Source organism: Uloborus diversus, chromosome 9 (genome assembly GCF_026930045.1).
Source record: "Uloborus diversus isolate 005 chromosome 9, Udiv.v.3.1, whole genome shotgun sequence".
NCBI lineage: Eukaryota > Metazoa > Arthropoda > Arachnida > Araneae > Uloboridae > Uloborus > Uloborus diversus.
Genome location: NC_072739.1, coordinates 118,376,750 through 118,404,349, shown reverse-complemented (window position 1 = coordinate 118,404,349; position 27,600 = coordinate 118,376,750). Strand labels below are relative to the sequence as shown.

General features: G+C 31.8%; 1 protein-coding gene across 1 annotated transcript in view; it reads right to left on the bottom strand.

Moving 5' to 3' along the window:
• The window catches only part of LOC129229242 (DNA-binding protein P3A2-like), a 62,387-nt gene that overhangs the window by 5,894 nt on the left and 28,893 nt on the right, over positions 1 to 27,600 (bottom strand). The window contains 8 exon segments of the mRNA XM_054863507.1: positions 7,380 to 7,566; positions 13,752 to 13,907; positions 19,279 to 19,443; positions 20,173 to 20,280; positions 20,282 to 20,332; positions 22,145 to 22,294; positions 25,959 to 26,085; positions 26,514 to 26,628. Coding sequence (XP_054719482.1) covers positions 7,380 to 7,566; positions 13,752 to 13,907; positions 19,279 to 19,443; positions 20,173 to 20,280; positions 20,282 to 20,332; positions 22,145 to 22,294; positions 25,959 to 26,085; positions 26,514 to 26,628 — 1,059 coding nt within the window.

The following is a 27,600-nucleotide window of genomic DNA, read 5'->3' as shown; positions in this document are numbered from 1 at the left end:
ATAACAGAGCTATACCTAAAAAAAGTCAAACGGCGCGAGTCGAAAAGCCACTCCTCCAAAAGCACGTTGCAAACAAAACAAGCCCATGGCGGAAAACCGAGAGAATATCTATGTAAATTCGTGGTTATGGAACGGTCCAGTAATTAAAGCATATTTTCCAAACACTCAATTTCTCTTTTTTAAGTAAAAACCGAAAGAAAGGCATCGAATTTCTTTCCGTCCCGACCTCCGTCTCGGAAATTTGTCCAAGACGGAAATCCGTCCTGAGACGGAAGGTCTTGCACCCTTGCTACATATAAATGCAATAGTTTTAGTGTAGTATTGTAAGAAATGCAGTGATTTATTCTTATTCAAAATGAATATAATAAAAGGTGCTATTTACGGCATTTTTCTTGGACTCCTTGGATATTTCTGCACTCTTTGAGATTTTTTGATAGTCTGTACCAACCCTGCTGTATGATTATGCTGCACCCAGTAGCAGAAACAGTGTGATGTGGGGAATGTAATTAATTTTACTGTAAATACCTAGTTTTAAACTCAGTTTGCAGGGGTCTGTCCAGGATTTTTCACAGGGTCCGTTTTTTGTAAAAAAATCAAATAATTTTGTGAAAAATGAATTAATTTTGTGAAAAATCAAATTATTTCGCAGAAAAAAAAAAAAAATTGTTAAAACGAAATTTTAGAATTTAGAGATGGCAGACACAAACTGCATCAATTAAACTTAAAGTTAAGTGTTTTCCTCTTCTATGTCGAGAATATCATTCTGGAGTGTTTTTTATATCGTTCTGGACATTTAGTGAGGGGGGGGGGCCTCGCTCTCTCAAGTATCAACATTTATCTACCATTCTACATTATGTTAAATTATACTAGACACATTTCTATACAGTATTTAAAATATATGTTACAGAAAAAAAAAATAAATAAACAAAATAAAATTCAGACAAGGGTTCAGCATTTTTAACTTTTTGACCCAAGACACTCTTAAAAAGCACAGAATTTCGTTTAAAACTTATAAAGTCCGTGATTTTTACAAAAATAAAAAGATATTTTAATTGTTTACCTCTTAACAAAGCGTAATAAACATCAAAAATTCGAAAATCGAATTCCCATAGCGGAAGCAAAGAGATTGCAATTCTCAAAGTGAAGGCATCAAAAGTATAAAAACGGCTTGTAAAAGAAATATTTTTGGTAAAATTATTTTAAAATTGCATTTTAGAGTCCTATGATCTGTGGACGCAGTTGAAGCAAAAAAAAAAAAAACTATTCATATCTATCCTTATAAAAGAAAATGGAATTTTTGCTTTAAAAACTTGAAATGAGAGTTCTAACAAAAATAAAAAGACTTTTCATTTATTTGCATCTTAATAAAGTGAAGTTAGCTTGAAAAAAGAACAAAACATGATTCTCATCTCATATCGGATGTTAAAAGATTGCATTTTTCAAAGCGTAGACATCTAAAGAACAAAAAAAAAAAGGTAATTAAAAAGAGTTTACTCAAAGTTAATCATCCTTGTTAGCATCGAAAAATCAAAACCCATATAATTTTCTCCCAAAATAACAGTTAAACATCGCATGGCACCGCACAGCACCTTAAAAACGCAAATATTGACAAGCTGGTAAAATGATGAGTATTTTTTCTAATCAAGTCATTATAAAGGTTCAATGCCAGACTCTAAGTGGTGATAATTTTGAAGTTGCTAACCTTATGTGAAGCGATCATATTTTTCCCTCACCCTTACTATCCCTTAGCAGTTTTAAGTTCATTTAGCAGTTTTAAGTTCATTTCACAGATATATATTATTATTATTGTTTATTAAATCATGAGCGGGGAGAAAAGTGCTTACAAACGCCTTTTCAGTTTACAACAACAACGCTGCTAATTAGCTGTGATAAAACAAACAACAAGCACTATATTTATTTGGCAGTAGCAATTATTTATCGTTTGCAGGAACATTGCAAGAGTGTTTTTTTTTTTTTTCTCTTTTGCAAAATTAGACGATTTAGTATAAGCTGATCCCTCTAATTTGACTTCAGAAAAGGTTCCAAAAATTATCGGTTTATACTTTCACATTTGCTCTACCAATAAATAATTTGTGAAAGATCCGATCTTGTTTATCAGAATTTTGTGAAGGGTCCATTTTGATTGATCGGGAGATTTTGTGAAAGGTCCGTTTTGGTTGATCGTGATTTTGTGAAAGGTCCGTTTTGGTTGATTGGAATTTTGTGAAGGGTCCGTTAACGGACCCAAATATCCTCTGGCCAGACCCCTGGTTTGCTATACGATTAGCTTGAAAAGATTATTTTATATGACTTCAATCCACTATCATATTTGTGTGCATTTAAGAGAAAATAACTGCTAATAATATGAATTATTTTGCTTATAATGTATTCATTCTTTAGCCACTGCAATATTTTTTTTCCTATCTTTTGTTATTTTACAACAATGGTTTGCACTCAAGAATGCCCATATAAGAAGGGGGGGGGGGGGGGCTCAAGCCCCATCCTTTGAAAATAGAACTTCCTTGCTTTTAGTACTTTTTTTTTTTTTTTTGCAAAAATATAAAAACATTTCTTCTCCAGTAATTAATGAATATGTTATTAAAAATGTCAAATTTTAATAACTAAGCTGTACTGAGATCTTTCTATTGGGAAAATATCCTGCTAAATAATGGGGGAAATATATGAGCTCCGCCCCTCTTAAAATTTTGCATATGGGCGCCCTTGTTTGCATGTACTTAATTCCATACTATCTGATCTTTACTGCTTATTTGGAAGTCATATTCATAAACAAGTGTTCTCCTTTGATTGAAAATCTCATATGGGATTACATTTTTAGTATTGCATAGGTGATAACTTCATGCTATATAAGAAAGTAATTGCATTAAAGAAGTTTTTAATGCTATTTGCTCAAAAATATGAGGAAGTTGTGTCAAGTGAAATTCCCGGGTTTGCACAAAAATCTAGAAACAATGGTTTTAAAACTGTAGATCAACAGCCTCATATGTGTTGTTAAATCAGTTTTTAATGGGTCATAGCTTTCTAATGTCGGATTTAGCATTACATTTAGTTCTATCTGGGCAGTGACTCGCAGAGTGATGCAGTTTTTGAATGCCTCTTAACTTTTTAATTAAACATTTATAGTTTAATTAAAAAATTAAACGTTATTTTTCACATATATCGAAATGTTTTCAATTGTTTTGAACAAGAAAAATTAAAAAATATTTTTTATGCAAGTGTAAGCTTAACTCCTTAAAAGTGACAAGAATTTCAGAAAAATGGTCAAAAATGGGGGAATTTTTTTGACTCTAATTTTTTTTCCTTATATCATTATAGAAGTTAGAAAATGGGTTTTCATTACAAAAATAAAAAAAAATAAAATAAATGCAATAAGTACTATTGTTATAATTAGTATATACACATAAAAAAAAAGGATTACACACACATCTTATTCGAATAGAGCAAATTAAACAACATTTTGATGCTCAATATAAAATATAACTAGTGCAATATGATATACAAACAATAATAAGATGTTAATGCGTAAATTTTACAAATCTTTTACAGTATGTTATGTCCCAAAACAAGATACTGCGCACAAGTCTGTGTCGCAGTCTTTGCAATAAACTTGTGTCTCACGTCTTATCTTCTACCCTTTTTTGTTGGTTTTACGACAGTATATAAAACACTTTCTGGTTGTAGCAAATTTTTCCCCCAATGGTGGAATCTAGAATGTGTTCTGGGAAGTGTCGACCTGTGAGACATAGCGAGTTCAGACTAAGCCACTCTGGTCCTAGAAGCTGCATTTTCAACTTATTTTGTTCCACAGTTTGTTCAACAATTGCTATTCTGTTGTTTATATTATTTTTTGCACCTCCTGCAGAACTATACAAAATGAACACTAGAAATATCAGTATCCGATCCGAAGGAGCCTAAACTGTACTCCTCATCGGTTTCTGCATCGAACATTGCGAAAAAAGAATTATTTGCAAATAAACTCACTAAAAACGAACAAAAACTAAATGAGAGAAGCGAAAAAAACTTGAACGAGAAAGTGAAACTGTCCAAGAGTGTTTTTGATTGTTTCAGCAGCCGACAGACTCCTGCCTTTCACTCCTTCCTTCCCACCTCCCAAGCTCTCATGATTGGTAAAAAACTAGTACAACTATTGCCATCAGGGTTGCCAGACGTCCCGTATTTCAAGGGACAATCCGGTATTTTGAAAAATTGTGCCGCGTCCCGGGGATCTTCCATACGGGACGGCTTAAGTCCCGTATTCTACCTGATAACAATATTGTACAGAACGAGACTTTATTTTAAGGGGAAAAAAATAAAACAACACATGTGAAATAATGAGCTATAAGAAAATCATGTAGCAGTAAACGCAAAAACTATTTTCCTTCCGATTTGGTTTGTTTGTTTTTGTTTTGGTGGCAGACCATAAAAAAAATCATAGCTTCATAACGTATAAGTTTTACTTAACAATTTGGAAACTATTTCTTTTGCGAATTTCAAAGCAGCTGCTGATTTATTCTTAAAGCTATGATGCAGTTGAGGTAACGTTTTGATACTACATGACACTTCCACTACTAATGTGGTTTTGCCAAGAAACTACCATATAGTTTCCTTTCATTTTGTATTTTTCATAAGCTGAAAAAGAAATTTATTATTTCACACAAACTGCTTCCTGGATCGAAGTGACTCTTCTAGGTAGTTTACACATTTTTTTTTTGAAATGTTATCGCGATACTACATTCCCTTAAGTTCGAAACCAATGAGTTAAATGGGTTCTGCTGCTCTGGCCTCTGAGTCCAATATTACTTCTTTAGCAAACAGAAATGTTTTTATTCATATGAACTTTGTGTTCTTTTTAAAAAACTAAAAAAAAAACATTTTTATGTTATAGAGAAGTCAACTAAAAATAATGAAATAGTGAAATTAATTGATCCCTTTGGGAGGGGCATGCCCCCCTCCTCCCTAAAATCCGCTACTGGTTGCTTCTTCTTTGCTCATTGACTAATGTTGGAAATATAAATCTCTGCGCATGCGTCGTCAATCGCAATGAAAACGATTTTTATACTTTAAAAGGCACATTTTGTAAGGTTTAATGCTTTGTTGCGAATGAATTTTTCAGATTTATCATGAATAGACTCCTCAAAAATCACCCTCCCCCCTTTGCACTCATAGAAAGCTTGTCCCGTATTTACTGTTCCTAATTCTGGCAACCCCGATTGCCATCTATTAGGAAAATAGTGAACTAAGTATTCTCAAAATAAATCTGCTTGGGATTCACAAAAAAGTGAATTTTTTCTCCAGCCCGAACTCAGTTTGGACATCACAAAAAATGCACTAAGTTGTTGCCTGAGCAAGGGGTGAAAAATGTAATTGTTATTGTTCACCGTGTTTCAACAAGATTAATGAGTTCAGTGAAAAAGTAACTTTTTCCTATGGAGTTTGACAATTTTCAGGAGTGGCATCTAGCATAGAATTAAACCATTTACATGCACACGTCACTCCATGATAGTACGGAGCTGTTACTGCTTATGGTATTTATTTTGTTTCTGTTGATTTACAATACTTTAAGATGCTTCAATCTTTTGTAGTGGTTTATGCAAATTTCAAATACATTGATACAGAAATTAAGTAAAATAAAGTTACCTCAGAACTTCCTTTTAAGATTGTATGACTAACATGGCAGTCTAGAACCATGCAAAGCCAAGGGTGTCACAAAGGGGGACGGGCGGTGAGTGAGGCTAGCCCCTTAAAATTTCCAATCCTCCCCCCCCCCCCTCCAAAAAACAAAAAAAAAAGGTGCAGGTTCCACCACTGATTTCTTCGGTCGAACGGAAGTATCAGTTTTTTTTTTGGGGGGGGGGGGGGGGGCATACACCCTTGCTCTTGGGAGATGGGCACCTCAATGACAAAAATATATGCAATTCAGCACATTATTCAGAAAGCCCTGCAGGTTTGTTGCACTTAGTCCTAAAATTTTTTAACTGGGCCCTGCACCAATGCGTGGATCCAAAAGGGACGTTACCCCTTCGAACAGATCAAAGAAAGTCCACAGTTACAGCTTTAGGCCTTTGAATTTGAAACATATTCAGGGGTGGGGGGCTGTGATTTGCACAAACCTCCCTCATATTGCCATAAATAGTTTAAACGTGTATTTTTGAGGCGCGAATTTCGAAATATGATCCTGAAGTTTTGTGACTTGTGCGACCTTTCATCCTTTCCTTGGACAAATACAGCCTACAATTTTGGGTGCCCCCCCCCCCATCCCTCACTTGTCAACAATTGCAAAAATGCTTAAGAGGACAGCTTAAAAAAATCTACAGCCTCTTCTCATAGAATCACCCAAGAGAGCTTGAAATAACGTTTTTAAAACTTTCAAGTCTGAGAGAGCCTAAGAACCCATATCAAATTCACCTAATGTCATGAAATCTATATATATATAAAGGTGACGATGTTTGTTTGTATCAGACGGCCAGAAGACCCCATAGCACCTACAGCCCTGAAACCTGGCACAAAAATTCGAATGTGCCCCAGGCCCGTACACCTCAAAGCCCGAATTCTAAATTTCGAATTAGTTTTTTTCTAATCAACTAATTAAGCTAAATTTCGGCTAATTAGGGGTAAAAAATCCCCCCCTCAAACATTATACATCTTCCCAAACAAGATGATGTTTGTTCCATTTTTCTCAATTATAACAGGAGATATAAGCGATTCTTATTGAACCAATTTTCAAGTCTTCTCTTTCGAGAAATTGCTATAACACTAGGTTCACTTTACAGACAATTTTTCAATTACTTACTTTTTAAACATTTTGGAGGAAGTTGCCTTTGTTGCTTATGCATATTTTATTGTTATTACTTTATTTTAAATTTATTGTGCATTTGTTAATTATTTTCTTTTTAATTGGAAAGTTGCTTGGCGAATTTGGCGATGAATTATGGAGTTTTATACATTTGAAAGCTACTGCAAATGTAATTTTGATGTAATTTGTTTATCTTTAATTCAACGGATTTACATTTAAATTTTCAGCACAGGCATCGATGTGCGGGTACTGCTAGTATAATATAGAAGTGCATACTGCTAGTATAACATAGAAGTGCGTGTACTGCTAGTATAACATAGAAGTGCACATGTTTTGTAATTTGCAGGCTTAAAAGCCTGCAAATTCCAAAACTTGTAGAGAGAGGGAGAAAGCACACCTCTTATTGATTTAAAATGTAATCAAAAATTGCATTTTTTAATACTTCAATATCAGAAATTTTGTTTTGAGCTAATCTCAATGCCACAAGAAACTATGCTTACCTTTCTGAATAGCAAAAAATACTTTTTTATTAACATGGAAGGGGAAAAAATAAACTAAATATACATACCACTTTGTGTGCCATCTTCACCAGTCAGAATAATCTGACCATCTTGATTTATGGTAGCTTCTGTTAATGTCGCCACAGCCTGAGCTCCTGCTTCTCCATTTAAATCTATACTAACAGGAGTTACAGTCTGTCCATTAACTTGATGTGTACCAGCTGTTATTTCACCATCAGCTTGTGAGCCAAGAACCTGCAAAGGAAAAGGGATTTTTTTAAGGGGAAATAAAATGAAACTTAAATCTTTTTTATAAATACAGTGACCTCTCACTTATACAAGATTAAAGGGGACAACGAAATTTTTGCACACAAGTGAAAAACCTAAAAATTAGCTTAAATGAAATAAGTTAACATTAATTATACGGATACTAATAGTACACTACTAATACTTATGAATAAATACACTCATAATTTCCGTTTATGCATTGTAATTTTATAAGAAAGTAAAGATTTGAAGCTGTACCTTTTGTGATTATTTAAACTGTATGCAAGCAAATTTCCAAAAACCTAAAGTATGTTTTGTGATCAGTGCCGTAGTCTATGAGGATGCAAAGCCCCTCGTAGGTTATATCGGTGCTTACCTCTTGGCCTTGCCAACCTTCTCGAATATAACCTGTTCTCGTTCTCCCCTTTCGACCTCAATCACAAGACTAATCCCTCCCCCAATTGCACATTTGTGCGAAAAACAATATGTTCTGGAAGAATGGAGTAAGTTCGTGTGAATACATTTCAAGAGACAGAAAAAAAAAACTATTCTTCAGGTAAGCAAAGCATGGAGCAATTTAAATAAATCTTGAAAAAATTAACAAAAACAAATTTATTATTTTTCTCAGAAAAATCTGATGTGATACACAATAATTTTTCAAAACAAAAGAAGCTTCAAACATGCAGCAATAATGTGTATAAACTAATGGTGAACAGTGAAGCATTAATTCTTTTTCTTTTGCATATTTTAAAATAAATATTTTATTTTATAGACAAATAATGAGAATCTAAAACTTATTACTTTTTAAAGCTAGTACTTTTCTAAAAAAATCTGCAATTAGCAATAATTTAGTAAATACTAAAACTAAGTTTATGATAAATATAATAAACAAATAATCAGAAAAAAATATTAAATTAATGTACTTCATAATTAACTTATCAGACAATACCAGATATAGTATCAACCAAAATTTTAGGATAGGCTACAAATATTGAAAAAAAAAAAATCCTGATTGAAAATTCTTCCAATTTCTGTATTTTATCGATGTTCCAAAAGTCCTGAATTAATTCTTTAGACCAATTTTATTTTCCAAAATGTTCATTAACTTAAGACACTGCTGACAATTAATTACAATTTTTTATGAGTCTCTTGAATCAACTCTGATGCAAATGACTTAAAATTTTTGAGTCGAATGAGAGGCAAAATTAGAAATATACAAGTCCCCAACTACACAATTAAGCATATAATCAGGAGGTTAAAAATCATGCTAAACCCAAAATTATAAATGTCCAAACGGTAGAATAACACCATAAAGGAAAACAAACAAGTATTATAGAAGCAGATGCAAACGGATTTCGAAATGTGAAAAATCGGGACTGATGGGTAAAAGTGTAAGAAACGGCCAAGATGCGTAAATTGCAGGGCTGCGGAGTCGGAAGGAAAATAGCCGACTCCGACTCCGACTCCGGGGTTTCGAAACACCCGACTCCGACTCCAACTCCGACTCCGTCTTTTTTATTTATTTATTTTTCAATTCAACCCCTATCCCCCTCATGAGAAGGGAGGAAAACCTCTATACAGAGATTGAAATATTAATTTGTTTCTTATGAAATTTAAGCGCTGTATTTTTTTTTTGTAAAATTAAGAAGCATACAACGTCAGAAATTGAATTTGAAAATCAAAGTGTTCCAATAATTACGATTTTAAAATTGAAATCACATAATCATCCTATTGTTAAAAAAAATTGAAAAGGTTTAACTTGCTCCCCATTAATGTTTAACGAATAGATGTTGATCAAATCGTGTGATTTTCAAAAACGCTTTTTTTGCTAAGTCAAAAAACCTTTCTAGAGCGAGGGCGGTCTGCTCCGGCCGAGATCCATCTGGTGGGTGACACCTCAAGTATATTTCAGAGTTTATAAAAACAATACACATACTTTAATTCTGAAAAAAAAAGCCCCAATAAATTATATTTCATCTATAAAATTTCAACGAAAATAAGGCACTATACTTGTATTGAGGGAAAATATGGGGTACATGTACGCTTGGAGAAAATTTTACAGAAAATGCGGCAATATACAGCTTTGTACAAATAGCTTTTCTTTTTCCCATAATTATTCCATCAATTTTTAATTTTAATTTTACTGGCTGCTTTAGAATTAATCTTGAAATGAAGATTTTAAGATTAACTGCAATTATTTGAGTGTTGTAACCAAGATATTTGTTCTATTTCATACTTTTGTTGAGAATCAAGCTCATAGATGTTGTCCTTAAATTGAAAAGACAGATATATTTTATCATGTCTTTTAGATTTGCGCCTTTGCACGCCAACACTAAGTTGAATTACAGAACACCGTAAGATACCTCTCGAACTACGGGCTCCAACTTGCTCAAGGGGTACATTCCTTTTACAATTTTATAACTGAGGTCGAAGTAAAAAAAATGTTATTATTGTTGTTTTAAAGTGATTTAAAAATTTTTTATTATTGTTGTTTTAAAGTGATTAAAAAAATATAAAATGTTAGGTAAGAAAACCGTGCTCACAGTTGCTATTATTTCAAGAATGTTGAAAAACAAGCAAACTAGGGAACAGCGTAGGTGGCTATTACAGAAAATTCGATGAACAATCAAGCCAGCTGGTTATTAATGACAGTTGTTTTCTTATTAGTAGGCTTTTATACATGTAATCGAATCAACTGGTAGTCAGTTTTTCAAAAAATGCCAGGAGAGTCAGCGAAAATTAAAGAAAAAAAAGTAGACCGGAGTCGGAGTCGGCATATTTTCTACCGACTCCGACTCCAACTCCTTTACGCCAAAATCAGTCCGACTCCGACTCTTCGACTCCGACTCCACAGCCCTGGTAAATTGTACACCTAATTTGTAGAATTCGATAAATATGCATGTTCTTGAACCCAAAATCCATGACCAGATGTCAGTTTCTATGGCTTTTGCGCATTTTTTTTGCTGAAAATCATGACTTTCCGTGACCATTTTTGATCATAGTCAAAATCCATGACTTTCCCCGACTTTCCATACATCCAGGGAGGAAGTGCGAACATAACTGCTATGCTAGCGAGCCCAGTAGCAGAAACTGCGAGACGCACATCTCAGATTTTTCAACGGCCTGCAGATAATTTTACCAAAGATCAAAAAGAAAGAAAAAATTATTAAATGAAAGAAAAAAAAAAAAGAAAATACAACTTGGCAAAGATCGTTTTTTGACCGGAGAGGCGATGGATGCTTCAGCATTTCAGTTAGAAACATAGTCGCCATATTTGGTTATTCACAAGATCGAAGTAGATTAGATGCTTAAGAGCCAAAGTTTTCAAAAATAGAGCAGATCTGGATGTCTTATTTTTTAACTGTAAACTAATGAAAATTACTTAAATGTGCAGCAAATCTTTTTTTTTCTTCTTATTTTTTCAAATAATTTTCTTGAGAGATGAACATTTTATGCTTAAAATTTCACCTTCTCCTCACTGCTTTGCAAGCAAAAGCGCTAAAAACTTTTCAACTAAAGTTGTAGTCTCATGAAGATTTTTTTTTTTTTTTTTTTGAATTATATTTTCAACAAATTCAGAAATTTATATCTTAATTTTTGGCGTAGCCGTCATGTTTGGTTATTTCCGAGATGTTAGTACAAAAGACTCTTTAAGGGCCTTTGTTTTCAAAACGGAATTGTATGTTGATTGCAATGAAAACTATTGAAAATTCTGCAAAATGTGCCATTTTTTTGCAATAATTCTTAATTATTGACTTGAAAAATGCAAAAGTTTATCTTTAGAACATTATCTTATCTTCATTGCTTTAGAGGCTAATGTGCTAAAAACTGACTATTTCATCTAAATTTTAGTTTAAGGATTTTGAATTTATTACTACTTTTATGTAGAAAAATCAAACATCTATTTTACTCATGATTTTTTTGCGTAGACGCCATGTTTGGTCATTCGCAAGATGGAAATAGGCGAGCCAATTGCCTAAGTGTCCAAAAACAGAATTGGATTTTTACCTCAATACAAACTATTGAAGATAATATAAAATGTGCAATGAATCATGTTTTTTAAAAAATTATTTTCATGAAAAATGTGAATTATTATCTGCACAATTGTACCTGATCCTCATTGCTTTAAAAGCTTTGCTATAAACTAAAACTTTCATCTAAAATGCAGATTCCGGCCAACTTCTCATTTACTAATATATTTATTCATTTATTGAAAAATAATTCAAAAACCCACTGCTCCCCCCCTTTCCCTTTATACTTTAAAACTCGGTGACAGTGGTGGCCACTAAGTTTTTCGGGTCTAATGGCTACTGGCTAGTTGGAAAATTTCTGAGTCTTGATATTTACAAGGGACTTGTATATTTTATGAAATCTTAAATAAAAACTAATAATAATGCTGCAGATTATTTTCAACTGCCCAAAATAGTGTCGCAGACTGGCTAGAAAGTTTCTGCTACTGGGCTAGCGAGTCACGATAAACAACACAAAGCGGTTTACTCTGTGTATGGACAATGGGGGAAGTCACCCACCTAATTTAATCTTAAAACTAAGTAAAACAAAACTTTAGATAAGTGCCTAGATCATAAAAAAACAAGTAAAGATTTTCTGAGTCATATATTGGGTTTCCTTAAGTTTTGAAAAAAGGAAGATATGCTGCCCCACCCTACATCATACTTAATCGATAGTAAACATCAGATGTGTTCACATCTACTCTGATAGTAAAGCTGCTATAAAGGCCTTAATTAAGGTTGTAATGACATCCCATATTGTTTGGGAATGCTATGATATGCTTTGCACTCTTACAAATCAGAATAATGTCACTCTCTGTTGCGTACCTGGGCACTCTAGATTTAAAGGAAATGAAATAGCCGATGACCCTGCCAGAAAAGGTTCTGATACTCCGTTTGTTTACTTGGAACCAACAATTGGAATTTCAAAGACTCTTATTAGGACTGCCGTTTTTAATATTTTTAGGCAAAAACAGTATCATGACTGGCATAACTTGGACGTGTAACATCAGACTATATTATAACATAACAGCTTAATAGGGCTTGTCCTAGAACTAAGCAAAGGAGCTTTTCAGTCTTTATAGCAATAGTATTAGGAAGAATCTAAGTTGAAGAGGTTGCCTCTTTTATGAGGAAACTGTTACTGACATCCTGTGTGATTGTAAAAAAGCAGTCGAAAACTTTGTACTGTGGAATGAGTAAAATGACAACAACGTGTGTAAAGTACAAATAAAGTATTAAAATAGAGTTGAAAACTCAGCAAATTTGACAGCCCCGAAACAGCTGTTTGCCGAGTTTCGAACTCCGTTTTAATACTTTATTTGTACTTTATACACATTGTTGTAGTTTTACTCATCCTGTGTGATTGTGTTTGCCTATAGGTTTGAACACCTTTGTCGTCATTTGCTTGAATTGTGGCAGATTCATGACATTTCTATTAGGTGTTTGCTGAATTTTGCTTCAGCTACTGATCTGTAACAAGATTTCTTTTGGAGACTAGTACAATAGACCTCTGATCCCAGTGCTCGGTTACATTGAGCAAATTTGTCTTTCATTTCATAACTGACAGATAAAAATAGTTGTTATGGCGAAGAAGTTAGCATATTTCCCAAATGAACTTGGTGAAAATGGTCTTTCTCCTGGCTGCTTTTATTTTTGGAAATTCCAGTTGGTCTTTTTAGAGAAGCACTCTTAGATGAAGAAACAATTATACAACTGTCTCAACAATCTCAGTGGAAGAAGCACTTGATTACCCAACCTATTAAATTCAACTTTGAAGAATTTCATGTTAAATGGTTTATATTAATCTGCATCTATTGCACTGCATACATATGACAAAATTTTAATTCACAAAAATATTCTAATAATAACAATAGGTGATTGATTTTACAAACATCTAATTTGCAAACTTTCAGGGTTTTACAAATAGCTTACTAGTCCCGAAAAATATTTTTCTAAAAGAATGCTATTTGATTTTAGATCTCTATCTCATAAACAATTTTGTAGCAGAAAAGATTTTGTAAAATCATCATTTGTATTATTTTTATATTGCCATTTAATGCAATACTAGGTAAACAAAGAATAAAGGAATTAGAATAAATTTTCCTTCAATATTCAATTTCCAACCTACTAAGAGAATAAAATTTGATTCTAAGGTCTACTTACTGCACTCACAGTTCGTAATTGTGCTTGCGTACCATCTGGTAATGTAACTACTGTATTTGTTGGATCTACTTGAATTAATGACACTGTGCCATCTGGATTACTTATGGTTTGCACCATAGCTGGATAATGAGCTGTCAATGGTTGAGCATATAAAGTCTAAAATAAAAGATGAATGAAGATTAAAAAACTAGTAACTCTACAGCTAAGATTAAATAATACAGTGTACTGTGTTTAAATCCTGCTTTACTAAAAGAAAAAACTAATTTTACTTTTTGAATGAATACACTGCTGCTTTAACATAGTATTTTTAACCAGTAAGTTTTAATTAATTGCTTGCTTTCATATATTTTTAAAAAGTATCAAGAATTAAAAAATGATTGAGAAAATATTAATCTTATTCTTTTTAAGTTCTAGAACATAACTTATCATTTCGGTTGAGGTAATACAAACTGGAAAAATTACCGCCAAAAGAGCTTGTCAGTAATGAGTGTCTTAACAGATTGTAAATGTGTAAATTTCTTAATATCAACAAATAAAAAATATATTAGAACAATCAAGTGTAACTCACTGCAGAAAAAATATTTTTCACAGGGTGGCTATCAAAATACAAACATGCTAGCTGACCCTTGTGAAGCACCTGTGCTCGACAGCGTTAGTTTGAAAATCAAGTTTTCTGATGGTATTTTTTTGAAAAATAGTCAAAGCGTGATTTGTTACCTTATGTTTAATTACTGACGACGGAATTTATTTTCTAAAATTATACTTTATTTTTGTAGTTTTATGGAGTGACTAGCAGCGTCACCAGGATTAAACTAGTCTACCTTGAAAATAAAATTTATGCCAAGTGAGGCATGTTCAATAATTCGGCTTAAATAAAAAGAAAAAAAGTGCAAAATTTCAGTGCTCAGAAAATTAGAGTAAATTGGCAGTAACTTAAGGGGATATCACACGAGAGAAATTACAGGACATCGCAACCGCAATAGCAACCGTAACGCTATCCGGAACTGGTTTTTCTACTCACTTGCACAAACGATTGCTCCAAAATTCTCGTGTGCTATGGAAATTCGCAATTGCTCGTATAGGGGCAAACTTTTTCCTCCGCTAGAAAAAAATTGCCTTTAATTCTGGGCAAGTTACGAAGGAACCAATCAGGGCGCAGGGATTTCGTGACGTCAGGCAGCGTCACTGTAAAATACATTTGCAATCGTGGCGACAGAAATGTGGGGATTCCTTTTAAATTGTTCTATTTATTTTATGTTTCAAAAATTTTCAGTTACACTTTAAAAAACGGATGAGCGACATTTAATCTTTGGTTTTGCATCTGATTTTGAATTTAAATTGCTACTTATATGTTAGTTAACATCAGTGCGAATTTTATGCATTTCTTAATTTATATTGGTGTTTTTCGTTTCATTAGGTTTTTGAAAATTATTTTGCACAAATGTGACAATGGGGTCGTTTCTAAAATTTTAAACGTATTTTTTTCTGAAAGAGCATGTTTAAAAACATAGGATCTGACCATTTTTTAAATAATTTGTTTTTGTTTAATATTTTAAAAAAATTACTTAAATCGTGGCTTTTTCATTGTTTACATTTCTGTCGTGTGACGTCACGAATGATGAAATTCCATTCGTGTTGACATTCACAGAGCAAAATATTTAATTCGCATCTTTACTCACGTGTATTTGTAACGTCATCAGGACCGCGCTTTGTTTGAAAAATCGGACATTTAAAAAAATTAATTAAAAAATAACGGTTGGGAAAATGAAAGTATTTTTGGGTCCAAGTTATTTATTTATTTTATTTTTTTTTTTGCTTATTCTATCAATTTCAGTGATAAAAGTACTACTTTTGACTGGAGGAAGCCACCCCATTCTGATACTTGAACAATTACAGAAAATTTTTTCCTTGAAAAAGTTACGTGAAAATTCCTTTTTAAAAATCATAGCATTGAAGTTGTACTTTTCTTTTTTAATTCAATCTGATGGGTACATACAGTATGTACCATTTGAAAATACTTAAAATGTAGGAGAATGTGAGGCAAAGTGAAATGGTGAAATATTTACTCTACTTTTAGCTCCACCTATTTAGTAATATTTTGACTGTGTAGTAGTAACACATGTACTCTATTCCAGTCAAGAAAAATAATCCCTCTGAAAATCAAAGAATAAGATAATACAAAGAATTTTTTAAAAATGATACGCACATTGTAATTTTTTGTTGAGATGTCAAAAATTATGTTTGGCATTATTAAATGATAAAGTTATTTTTATTAACATTTGAAATATTGATTGAGACGTACTAATATTCAATGCAGTGTTAATTTGCTCAGTATTAAGCTTATTTGTATTATAAATACTTGTATAGCTTGTATAAATGCGCATCATCGTTTCATTACATTTTTTTAAAGCGTCACTTTATTTTTAAATGTCTGGAACTATTTTAATAAACTCGGCCACAGATTTTCCTGTGTGCAATATGTATCTAGTGGCGTTATATTTGTGTAAGTTAAAGTGTTAGCACATCTCCAATATATTTATGAACTCGAAGTTTAAAAAAATTATTATAAAAGGCCTATTGATCAGAGTTTGCTGGCTTTTTTTTTTATTTGTCATGTTTGTTTTTAGCTATGAATTTAGGTATAATTTGTTAGAATTAAAATTTCTCCTTACCTGTCAATAAGTGACTAATAAGTCCTATCTAAAATTAAGATTTAATTTAGTAGTTATGGGAAAAAATAAGCCTAGAGAAGTCATATATTCTGTATGTCTTCTTTAAATGTAACAAGAGTATCACTTTAAATCAAACATTCAATTAATAGTAATAAAAGTTTCCTGTTTTTCTGAAATTTTCACCATAAGTTCTACAAATTAATGTTAAAACTCAAATATGAATTTAACAGGAGGAGCTTTGGTGACTGCATGAAATAATAATTGATGCTCTAGCTCTGAAATCAATCATTGCCTTGATCATTTCCCTTTTTTTTTTTTTTTTTTTGCCATCTTTTCACAAATCCACATACAATTAAAGCTGCAAGAGCTGTATTAAGTATTCGATTACTAATTTCATCCATAAGTGTCGAATTAACGCGGCGCAGCGTGATAACCAAATGCGGAATTGACGAAAAGCGATGAACAAGCGCAAGCACATGGATGTACACTAAAAAATGGTAGCCCCCGTTGTGAGCAAATCGAGCAACCGTCCGAGCAACCGGCAGTAACCCTGTAGGCAACTTCCCGCCCGAAAAACCAGTTCCAGATAGCGTTGACGGTTCCTATTGCGGTTGCGATGTCCCGTAATTTCTCTCGTGTGATATCCCCTTTAGGTCGTCACAAAAAGATTGTTGCTGATTAATGTGCCATTTCAAGTACCAAGATATCAAACACAGAAGTTATAAAGATGTGTACCTACTTTTGATTCAAATACATAAATTAGTTAAATTACAAAGATCAGAAACAATTCTTGGCTCAAACTTTAATATTTTCAATGAAACATTTAAGCAATAGAAAATCAAATTTGATAGGTTAAAAAGAAATCAATTACAGTTGGCTCTCTGTTTAATGACTTTCTCTATTTAAAGACTGCTTTTCGCAGTCCCAGATGGTCCACTATAGTTTTAAAAAGCATTCTCTTTAAGGACGATTTTTTGGTGGTCCCTTGAAAGACGTTAAACAGATAGAAAAAATATTCCTTTAATGCTTATCAGTCTCAAATAAACTTAGTTCATGCTTTACTTATTTTCTTTCAACGTGGGATTTTTTATAACTTCTGAAAATTTACTTTGAATTAATGAATAAAAATTTCTATATTTTCCTAACATCAAATGTTTAATTCTATTAATTATCTGAAAAAAAAAGTTAAAATACTATATATTGTCGATTTGGTTGAAAATACTTATTTGGTTAAGTTTCAGAGGTACCATGTGTCTATGGTTCAAGTAATATATCATAATTAGAGGCAGTACAACAATTTTTAGCCTACTTTCCCAGTAAAAGAAGAAAAAAGCATGAAAAGAAGGCTTAATGCATCTTAAAAATATCGCGAAAAACAAAAAGTCAAAAAATAAATAAAATAATTAAATAAATATCGAAAAATTAAAAATTGGAAAGTAGGGTATTGAGATGGGGAAAAATGTCTGTCGGTCTGCCTGTCCTCCCCCCCCCCCCCCCAATAATTTTTGAATGAATAGTCAGATTCGAAAAAACTTTCTTTTGTTCGAAAGATCTCGGCAAGGACACCTCATTCCCATATTTTACTTTTTGATTTGAACTATTTTTTGTTCAATTTTGAACAGTTCAAAAAAACATTAGCGCCTACAGGGAAATTCAAGGCAATTTTGAACTATGAGACGAATTTGCTTCAAACAAACTTTGTAGGAAAAAGCTTTTGATGAAACACACTTGTATATAAAATATCTTTTTGATTTGAACAATTTTCCGTTCAATTTTGAACAGTTCAAATCCCTTAACAATAGCGCCTATGGGGAAACTGAAAGTCAACGTACGTTGCATACTTGAAGGCGGATTTACTTCAAACAAATTTTGTTGGAAATAACTCTTGATGCCAAACTCCAGACTTCGACTCCGAGAATTTAGGGGCACCTGACTTCGACTTCTGCGCCCGACAATTAATCAGACTTCGACTCCCCGACTTCGAAGCTTTGGCAAATATTTATACACGGAGGACAAATGACTGACTCTGATTCTTAAATATTAGACTCCGACTCTTTTATCTCAAAATAAGATTGACTCTGATTCCACAGCTATGGTTTTAACTGTGAAATAATTATTGTTGATATGACTTGTTTTTATTTCTACGCTAAAGTTTCAATTTAGGTACTCAGTTTTTGGTGAATAAACTCGAAATCATTTATGTTTCAACATAAAGATATGTGCAGATGATTTTTTTTTTTACAATGAAAATTATTTTTTTAAGTTGACATTTTATTTATTTATTATTTTTTTTTTTTGGTAAGTGCATTAATTCATTTAAAAAAATGTTTTTGGCAACAGGGAAAAAAGCAACGATTTTTTTTTGATATGATGTATTTACTTTAATGAGCTTATTAATTTTAATTCTTATTTTTTCGTTTTGAAAGCCGTTAAAGATTTTTTTAATGGAAAAAAGTGTATTAGGTGCTTTGTTTAACAACAGTTGCTGCTATTTTATTCGTTAATTTTTTTTTTACGCATCTAATTTTTTTTAGATGAGTGAGGAATATTTTATTCTTAGAAATCAGCTTAAAGTATCTTAAAAATAGGTTTGAAAAAATTTGAGATTTTAGCTATTTTTGAGAATATTGATCAGGTACTAGAAAGTAGTATGGGTATACGGGAAAGTAGGATCGTCTAGTTCTAGACAGAACTTCTTGTTATACAATGAGATTGTAGTACAAATGCTGTAAACATTTGAAGAATAAGGAACTGATTTGACATGAAATGTCTATTTATAAATTAAAGTATGGAAACTATTATTAATATTATTATAAAGAAAGCTAAAAAAGAAATTTATTCACAGAATATCTTACTCCTTGAGCACCAGCAAGGCTTTCAATTGTCGATGCTTGTGCTTGGATTGCTGCTTTCGTTTTTTCTTTATCATCATCATTCGTAAATGCAGGTAATAGATCCTCCCGCCCATGGTATTTATAACAATTTATCACAATCTGCCGTAAAGCATGGGTCCAAGATACCTGAAGTAAAATGAGACATTTTTGAATCATAAATGTAAAATAAAACAGTCAAAATAGAGGAAATTTTTTAAAATAATTTTAATTTTTAAAATAGATGCAAATTTTATAGACCAAAAATTAAGTTATGCTTTGCGAAACATATGTTAGATTCTCAACAAATTGTTTTTCAATACATTAATGCATTTATTTTAAAATTAGAAGGTCCTATAAGAAATGGGGATTGTCAGTTCCTTTAATCTGTTGAATAAACTACCAATTTCAGAGTAAGTTCAAGGGGAATGTTGTGAGATATGAATTTGGATTAATGTCCTGATCAGTGTGTGTGTGTGGGGGGGGGGGATCTCATCGACCACCCCTTACAAAGTAAAATATCACACTGAGCAACGTAAGCATATCAATGGATTGAAACCCAAAAATTCTAAAAACAAAGTTCTGTAAACTATTATTCCAAATTGTGTGAATTATAGAGTTGACAGTTGTACAATGCATGCAAAAATGTATAACATTGGAACAACTTGTAAAAATAAATTACAATTTGATTAATGGTTGGATAAAGTTTTGAAAAATGTGTTTAAAAACTGCAGTATGCTTCAAAAACATATTTTAAAGTCTTGTACATATGATTTCTCCAGAACATCATGATGGTTAAAAATAATTAAGAACAAAACATTCTAACATTTTACTTTCATTTATATGCAATTCAAAAATATTACATTCTATATTACATACTTTCTGCTTATCTTCATCTGTACGGGCATCACTTCTTACATTTGCCCAAGGTAACTCTTTAGGCCACCATGCTGGTCTAGTAGATTCTCGTCCCCAACCTGGTTTTCCCTCGTCCGGTAGAATATTTTAACATTAGAGGTATGAATGTCCTTAATTGTGCCTAAAATTTAAAAAAAAAATTCAACAATTCTATTCAATAAATTGCAATGAGTATTATTTGTTACAAAAAAAAAGTAAAACAATAAATTATTTGTTTATATCGATTATCTATACTTTCATGTGCATGAAAAAATGGGTATGAGGTATATGCTATTTTAATCCCCCTGACAAACAATGAGAAAATAATTAATAGCAAAATTAGTTTTGGGTAAAATCAATGTGGACTCCTGAAATTGGTGGATTTGTTACGCTCCACTATATACAGACACAAATATACAGGGTGTATTAAAAAGAATGACCCGATTTCAAAAAATCATAACTATTCAGATTTTAATTCGTCTCATTAAATAAAGGTATCGTCAGAATGGGGAAAATCTTGTATTTCACAGATTTGCCAATCAGTAGAGCTAACTCTCATTCTTCGCCTGCCATTTCAGTGTTTGTGAAAATGACGACTGCACGACAAAACTCGTATTGTGTTCTACGCTTTGCGAAGTGCTAGTTCGTAACAACTATTCAGCGTAATTTTCATCAAGAATCAGGGTTGGTTTTTTTGCCGGCAAAATGGTATTTTTGCCGGGACAGTGGAAAGAACCATGGCAAAAATGGAAAAAAAAACGGCAAAAATGGAAAAAAAGGCAAAAACCTAATTGCAAATAAAGTAGCATTGTATTGTTAATCAAGAAATAGTGACAATATAATATAAATAATGCACTTTTAATATTTTAATTATGTCTCTCCATGTTACTTCTAATTTATAAGGTGAAAAATAAATAAAAAAGAAATGTTGGGATTGCAAAACTAGGGATTTTAAATGTTTGCTAACACAATTTTTTCAGAATGATCCAATTCCTTCAACGCTAAAAAAAGAATGTTTACTTAAGCTTAGTAAATTAATAAAAACATTGAATTCTAATTATATGTATATATACATATATTTAATTAATCACTTTTTTTATCCCACTAAAATTTTTAAGCTATTTCATTAATAACAGAATATTTACTTAATATAGAAAAATATTAACTTTTCCTCACTAAAGAAATAATGCATTTACATGCAGTACACTACCTATAGATTTCTGCACACTTGTCGCAACTCTTCAAATGTGTCCTGCAAGTTCTGTTGCAATAGAGAGATATTTCTCAAATTTTTCTTTTGTACAATCAAAAATACGAAACCGTTTGTCAGTTGCTTCTCTCATGAAACTAGTTTATTGCTATGCCATGTTGATGAAGATGGTATAGACTATGATGATTTAAGTGATATTTCAATCTAAAGAAATGTGTATTTTGCTTTTTAATTACTTTTATTTCTTTTATTTTATAGTTGTATCTTGATTAAGCATACTTTATATAGATATTTAGTATTCTGTAAAAAATGCTATAATAAACAAGCAAATTACATTTTCATTGTAAGTTAATTATTTGTCTTAGATGTTACAAACTGAAATTTTATGTTAAGGTTTAAAAATTTAGAAGTAAAAATTCTCCATAACTTTAAAAGTAAGTTAAACCTTAATTTTTTTTAAAACTATAAAAATAATTAAATTAAAATTTTATCAAAATATTTTCATGCTTTTACTTTTATATAAAAGGAAAAAAAAACTGTCCGTAAGTTGTTAACACAAAATCAAAATAGATTTTGCCACTTTGGCAAAAACCTATTTTTGTCTGGCGGTAGAGGGGGGAGATGGCTTATAGTATGAACAAATTTGAAACAGTTCCCTAAGATTGTAGTTAGGCGTAAAAATAGTTACATATAGATGACGTTTCAGTAGCATCAATCTTGGTTTAAAATTTAAAAAAGGCTTACTTGTGTCATTTTTTCTACAGGAGTAGGAATGCCATCTATGACTAAAGGTGGCAATTCATGGAGTGTTGGATCATCCTGAGTTTGAGGCGGTGCTTGCTGAGCTAATGCGGACTCTAATTCTTGCATTATAACACTCTTACAATTTCTAACCTGAAAGATAATAAGCACAATAAAATGTAGACAGAAAATTAGTCCATAATAACAATTACAGAGTGATATAGTCATAGAGGAGTGAGATAGAAACAAAGCAAAAAATGCTTTCTTCATGCATGCGTCATACGCATGTGTACAAAAATCATGAAACCATTATTCAACAATGAGAAAAAAAAGTAGCAAAATTTTTATTGATTGAAATCCGTGTATTTATTTTACCACTTACTAGTTTTGAGCAGTTTCTGATGAAGCAAGTTTGAAAGGAAGATCATGTCTTAATCAGGATTGTAATTAATCAAATTAAAATAATTAAATAAGTAAATTAATCAAATAATGGTTCAAAAATCTTTCAATGAATGGTTCATGTTTACTTATGACATTTGTGTCACTAATTTATACACATGTCATAAGAAATTAATAAATTTTAACCATTCATAAACAAAAACTGTGAAAGATCTTTTTGTCTTATTAATTCATATCTTTTTTACTGTGTGTTCAATAATTTCAACTTATTTAATGGAACTGTTTATCACTCATGGGTTTGGCTAAAGGAAATTTGGGTCCGTTAAAGGGCCCTTCATAAAAATCTGATCAATCAAAACGGACATTTCGCAAAATCCCGATTAACCAAAACAGACTCTTCACAAAATCCTGAAAAACCAAAAAACAGATCTTTCACAAAATATTTATTGAAAGAGCAAATCTGGAATCAAAGTACAGTCGGATCCCGATTTACGGATCCCGGGATGCGTTCCAAGACTTCTTGCGTAAGTCGAAATTTCGTGTTGTGAATATGACTTTTTTTATTAACATACCCGATCATTTTAGACATTTTTAAACACCTTTTAAACTGTTTTAGATCATTTTTAACTTTATATTGGCGCTTCTTATATAGGAGTTGATTTTTTACCAAATTTTTTAAAAAAGCTGCATTATTGAAACACTGCACTGTAAGAGTTATACAGTAGATACAATAAGTTACATTTATAACTTAAATATTGAAGATGATGACTTATGCAGTGCAATCTGATCGTCATTCTAATATCGTCATACATCTATGGTAACACCCCTCTTTCAGAGTCTCTATAATCTACAATACAAGAACAGATTCTAATTTCATAATGTTTGTATTTTGCTTAAACACTACTCTGCGAGCTGCATATTAAAACTAAGGTCTGCACTTATAACGGATTGCCTTCTCTTAATTTTTAATTATACGTATGAAAGTTTGGCCCACTTTTTAGTTGTTCAAAGTATAAAAAATCTTTACCTTTTCCTTAGATTGTTGCAAACTTTCGCTTTTTGTTTTCATCTTCAAACTTCAGATGAAACAGCGTGCCTAGGTGCTACACTATTTCATCACCTTTCATATTTAGAATAAATAAATGAAAAATATGAGGAGTGGTGGGTTATACGCTTTTATAAAGCTACGTTTATAGTGTAGTGCGTGTGAACTTGCGCAGTCAGTGATGCTGAAAGGAGGGAAGTACATTCACAAAGTCAATGCTTAGTTGTGAATAACAAAACCGAAACTTAACATCACGATTTTTTTCCAAATATTTTCATGTTGAGAGCGAGAAATTCGCTTTAGCTCTGAACTTCGTTGCTCCCGAAAAGCTCGTGTTATAGCCATTTCGCGTGAGTCGAATTGCGTTGTAGCGGGAGTCGACTGTAATGCATATTTCAGCGCAGGCCCGTGTTCAGAATTTCATAAAGGGTGAAATTATGTTCTGGTTTCAATGTTTTATCGTTCTTACCTGCACTATCAGAAAAATACAACAGTGGGTCAAATAATTCATTTCTGTTTAATGGCTACAATGAGGGGCATATCGGTGTGTGGGGGAGGGGGGAGGTTCAAATTCGCAGAAGATGTGTTTTTAAGTGATATATTACCAATTCTATTATTGTATATTTTATATACAGTAAAGCCTAGTTTTTATTCGGCTCATGTTTATCCGGATCAAATTTGTACAGTTAAAAATATATATTTACTTAAATAATAACTTAAAACTGTGAGTGTAAAACAGTGGTGCAACTAGAAAATAAGTTTTAAGGGAGACATGTTGATAAAAAATCTAACCTAATAAGAGGAGTCGGGGGTTCTCCCCCGGAAAATTTTTAGTATTGAAAACGGAATTTTAGACGGTTGGCTCCGCGGAAATTTGTAGAAATTAAAAGCGTAAAACGTGATTATAGGCCATATTTATTGACGTTAGGGTAAGGAATAGGGCTCAGGGACTCTCCTTGATCTTTTTTTTTTCTTGAAAAATTGATAGAAATTTATTTCTCCTTTCCTTTTCAAATTTTCTAAATTGAAGTTCCAAAAACGCATTTGCAGACAAACTTTGAAGATTTTTACGGGGAGGGGATTTTAAATCTGTCCCCTGGATTTTTCTAAAAAATCCTAAGAAACTTAAGCAGTATCCTAATATATTGGAAACGGGGGAGGTTCAGAGGTTATTCCACTTACATTTTTAGTAAGTTTTGTTTTAAAAACCTAATTTTTGATGATATTAAAAAAAGGCGGTTCGAGGACCCTTGCTCGATTTTTTTCTGAAACTGGAGTTTTAAAAACGCAGTTGTACGACCATATTTGGAAACATTAGGGCGCTTTCCGCACTGAAACAAAGCCAAACCCGAGTTAAGGTGATTTTTTACAATTTTAAGCGATGTTGTTAGATATTGGGGGACTTTTTCTGGAAATTTTGCAAAACTGAAGATCTGGAAACAAAATTTGAAATGCTCCATAATGCTATTGGCATGGGGCGCGGGGGGCGGGGGGGTTCGGAGGAGCAGCACTTTGAAGAAGACTTTCTTATTTTCAGACGAACTAGAAAAAAGGAAAAAAATTGCTGGGAAACTTCAAAGATAATGTTTTGTTTTTTTAAATACTATAAACAGACTTTTCAACATTAAAGTTAGTTTTAAATCAAATTTACACTTTTCTTTGGTTTTTATTATGTTTCTCTAATGGGAGGGGTTTAACCCCTAAAACCCTCCCCTTGGACATGGCTCTGTTTCAGCGTATGAACCGATAATTGATGGAATCTTTTTTAAGTTAAATTAGCTGCTAAAAAAGCTAAAAAGTTATTTTTTATCTATTGTATGACATTATGTTTATAAATGTAAAATAATTAATATCTACAAATTTTTGAAGATTTAAAAAAAAATAAAAATTTGATTTCAATTTTTAAAAATTCTAATTTAAATTAAAAAAATCCAACTTTTTAGATTTTATTTTAAAAATAAAAAAATTACAAACCCCAGGATAAAATGAATAACACAAAAGATAAAAATTATCCTTCCTGAAAAACTTAGCTGCATTGATGCATAATGCTTTCTACAAACAGTAAAAATTCTTTGCATTTTTGCACAACAGAGCTTAACATCAGTAAAGGACAAGTATGTATGATGAAGAAAGCACAATAAATAAAATAATAAGTTGAAGTAACAATTTTTTGACAAAAAGAAGGAAAAAAAAACAGCACTTGGTATTTGCTGTTGCTGCATAAAGACATGTCTCCCGATAGTCAATTGACTCGCAGAAATACTGTAGTTGCAATTAAATTCATTTTCTGATCAAATAGCAATTACTTTAAAAGCCTAACAGAAAATGATGAAAAAATAAATAATAAACATTCAACTTGCAACACATACATACCACATTTTCTAAAGGATGAGCCCCAAACACTTTGAAATTATTTTGTGGTTTACCCGGAGTGACTACTAAAACCACAGCTTGCTGTCCTACTCTTATGGTATATTCATCAATGGTTGCTTTCAATTTCCTAGAAAGATAAGCACCATAAACTTCAGGTTGCTTAAAAAAGTACATGGTATATATGTGGTAAATAAAAAGTATAATGTAGCTAATTTTTAATTCACTCAATTATGTTTTTACGAGAAAAAATTCACATTGAAAACCTTTTATTTTAACAGATCATTATAATTGATTATAAACAGGCTAAGGGGGGGGGGGGGATATCTTTTGAGAAAGTCTCCTTCAAACTGATTAAATTATAAAAATATTATCTAAAGAAATATTTTAAGTGCATGTTAGTATACACACTCAGATTTATAAAAAAAAAAACAAAGGAAGAGAATTTTAAAAAAAAGGGGTTACTATACATCCTTTGAAATACTAAATTGTATGAGCAAACATGCATAAAGACTTCTGAAGATAAATTTGAAAAAATCCTGCCTTATAAGGCACTACCTTAATAACCTTGTTTGTTGCCGTTTACGTATTGAAGGATTTGTTTCAAATGAATGAGGTCGTTTTCGTTTTTTGGCAGTGGCGATTGCAGCAGCTGCGGCCATTCCAATAGGACCTGAAACAAAGTACCAACATAAATTCATTTCAATTTAGAGGGAAGCATGGAGAGGCAGAAAAAATAGGATAAGTGCACCAGTTATGATTGCACAAAATCAATTAGTCGATATTTATTCAACATAAATTAGTAACAAAACCGCAAAAAATAAAATATGGTTTTCCAAAGAGCTAGAGTGCATTTATTGTTCAAATATTAAATTAATTACTACATAGCATGTCAAATGACAACGTGTGATCAAAAATGTAACATACTTTATTGCTATATTTCCAAAGTAGAATTAGAGAGAGCACTGTGAGGATTGACCCAGATTTGTGCCATAATACTGTATTATAAAATTTACTACTTGATATTTTGCACACACATAGCAAATTGATGCAACATAATTGCATAACTATTATGGGGCATTCTTATAAATATCGCTAGTTTCAGTAAAAAATTCTACAAATTAAATTATATCTATTGTGCACAATGCCATGAAAAATACTAACTACTTTTAGAATTTAAAATACTAAAAAAAAACGTTGACTATTGGATTCAATTTGGAAGGATTTGTGCACTATATTTCAGCATAGTATACTTTTAGACACAACTTGTAGATTTACTTCTGTGGTCAAAATATGCAATTTGAGCAGCTAAATTTTGAGGTGACCCTTGATTTAACATTTCTTAACTGTTTTGATAATTTTGCACAAATTTTCTTCCACAAGTAAGTTTACGTTTTTTATTTCACACTTTAGTCAAGTGATTTGGGTACTTATGCATTCAATTTTCCGTTATGACTAAAAAAATAAAAAGTAAACTAAAGTTTAAAGTAAAAAACATGACTTTGTAGCAATAAAAACTAAACTGTTAAAAATTAAAAAACCTTAATAGTCAGCATTAAAATCAGTTGATTTTACATAGTAAATTTTGCATTTCTACAAAAGAATATGTTTTTCTAAATTTAACTATACTGCATTATACAACCTT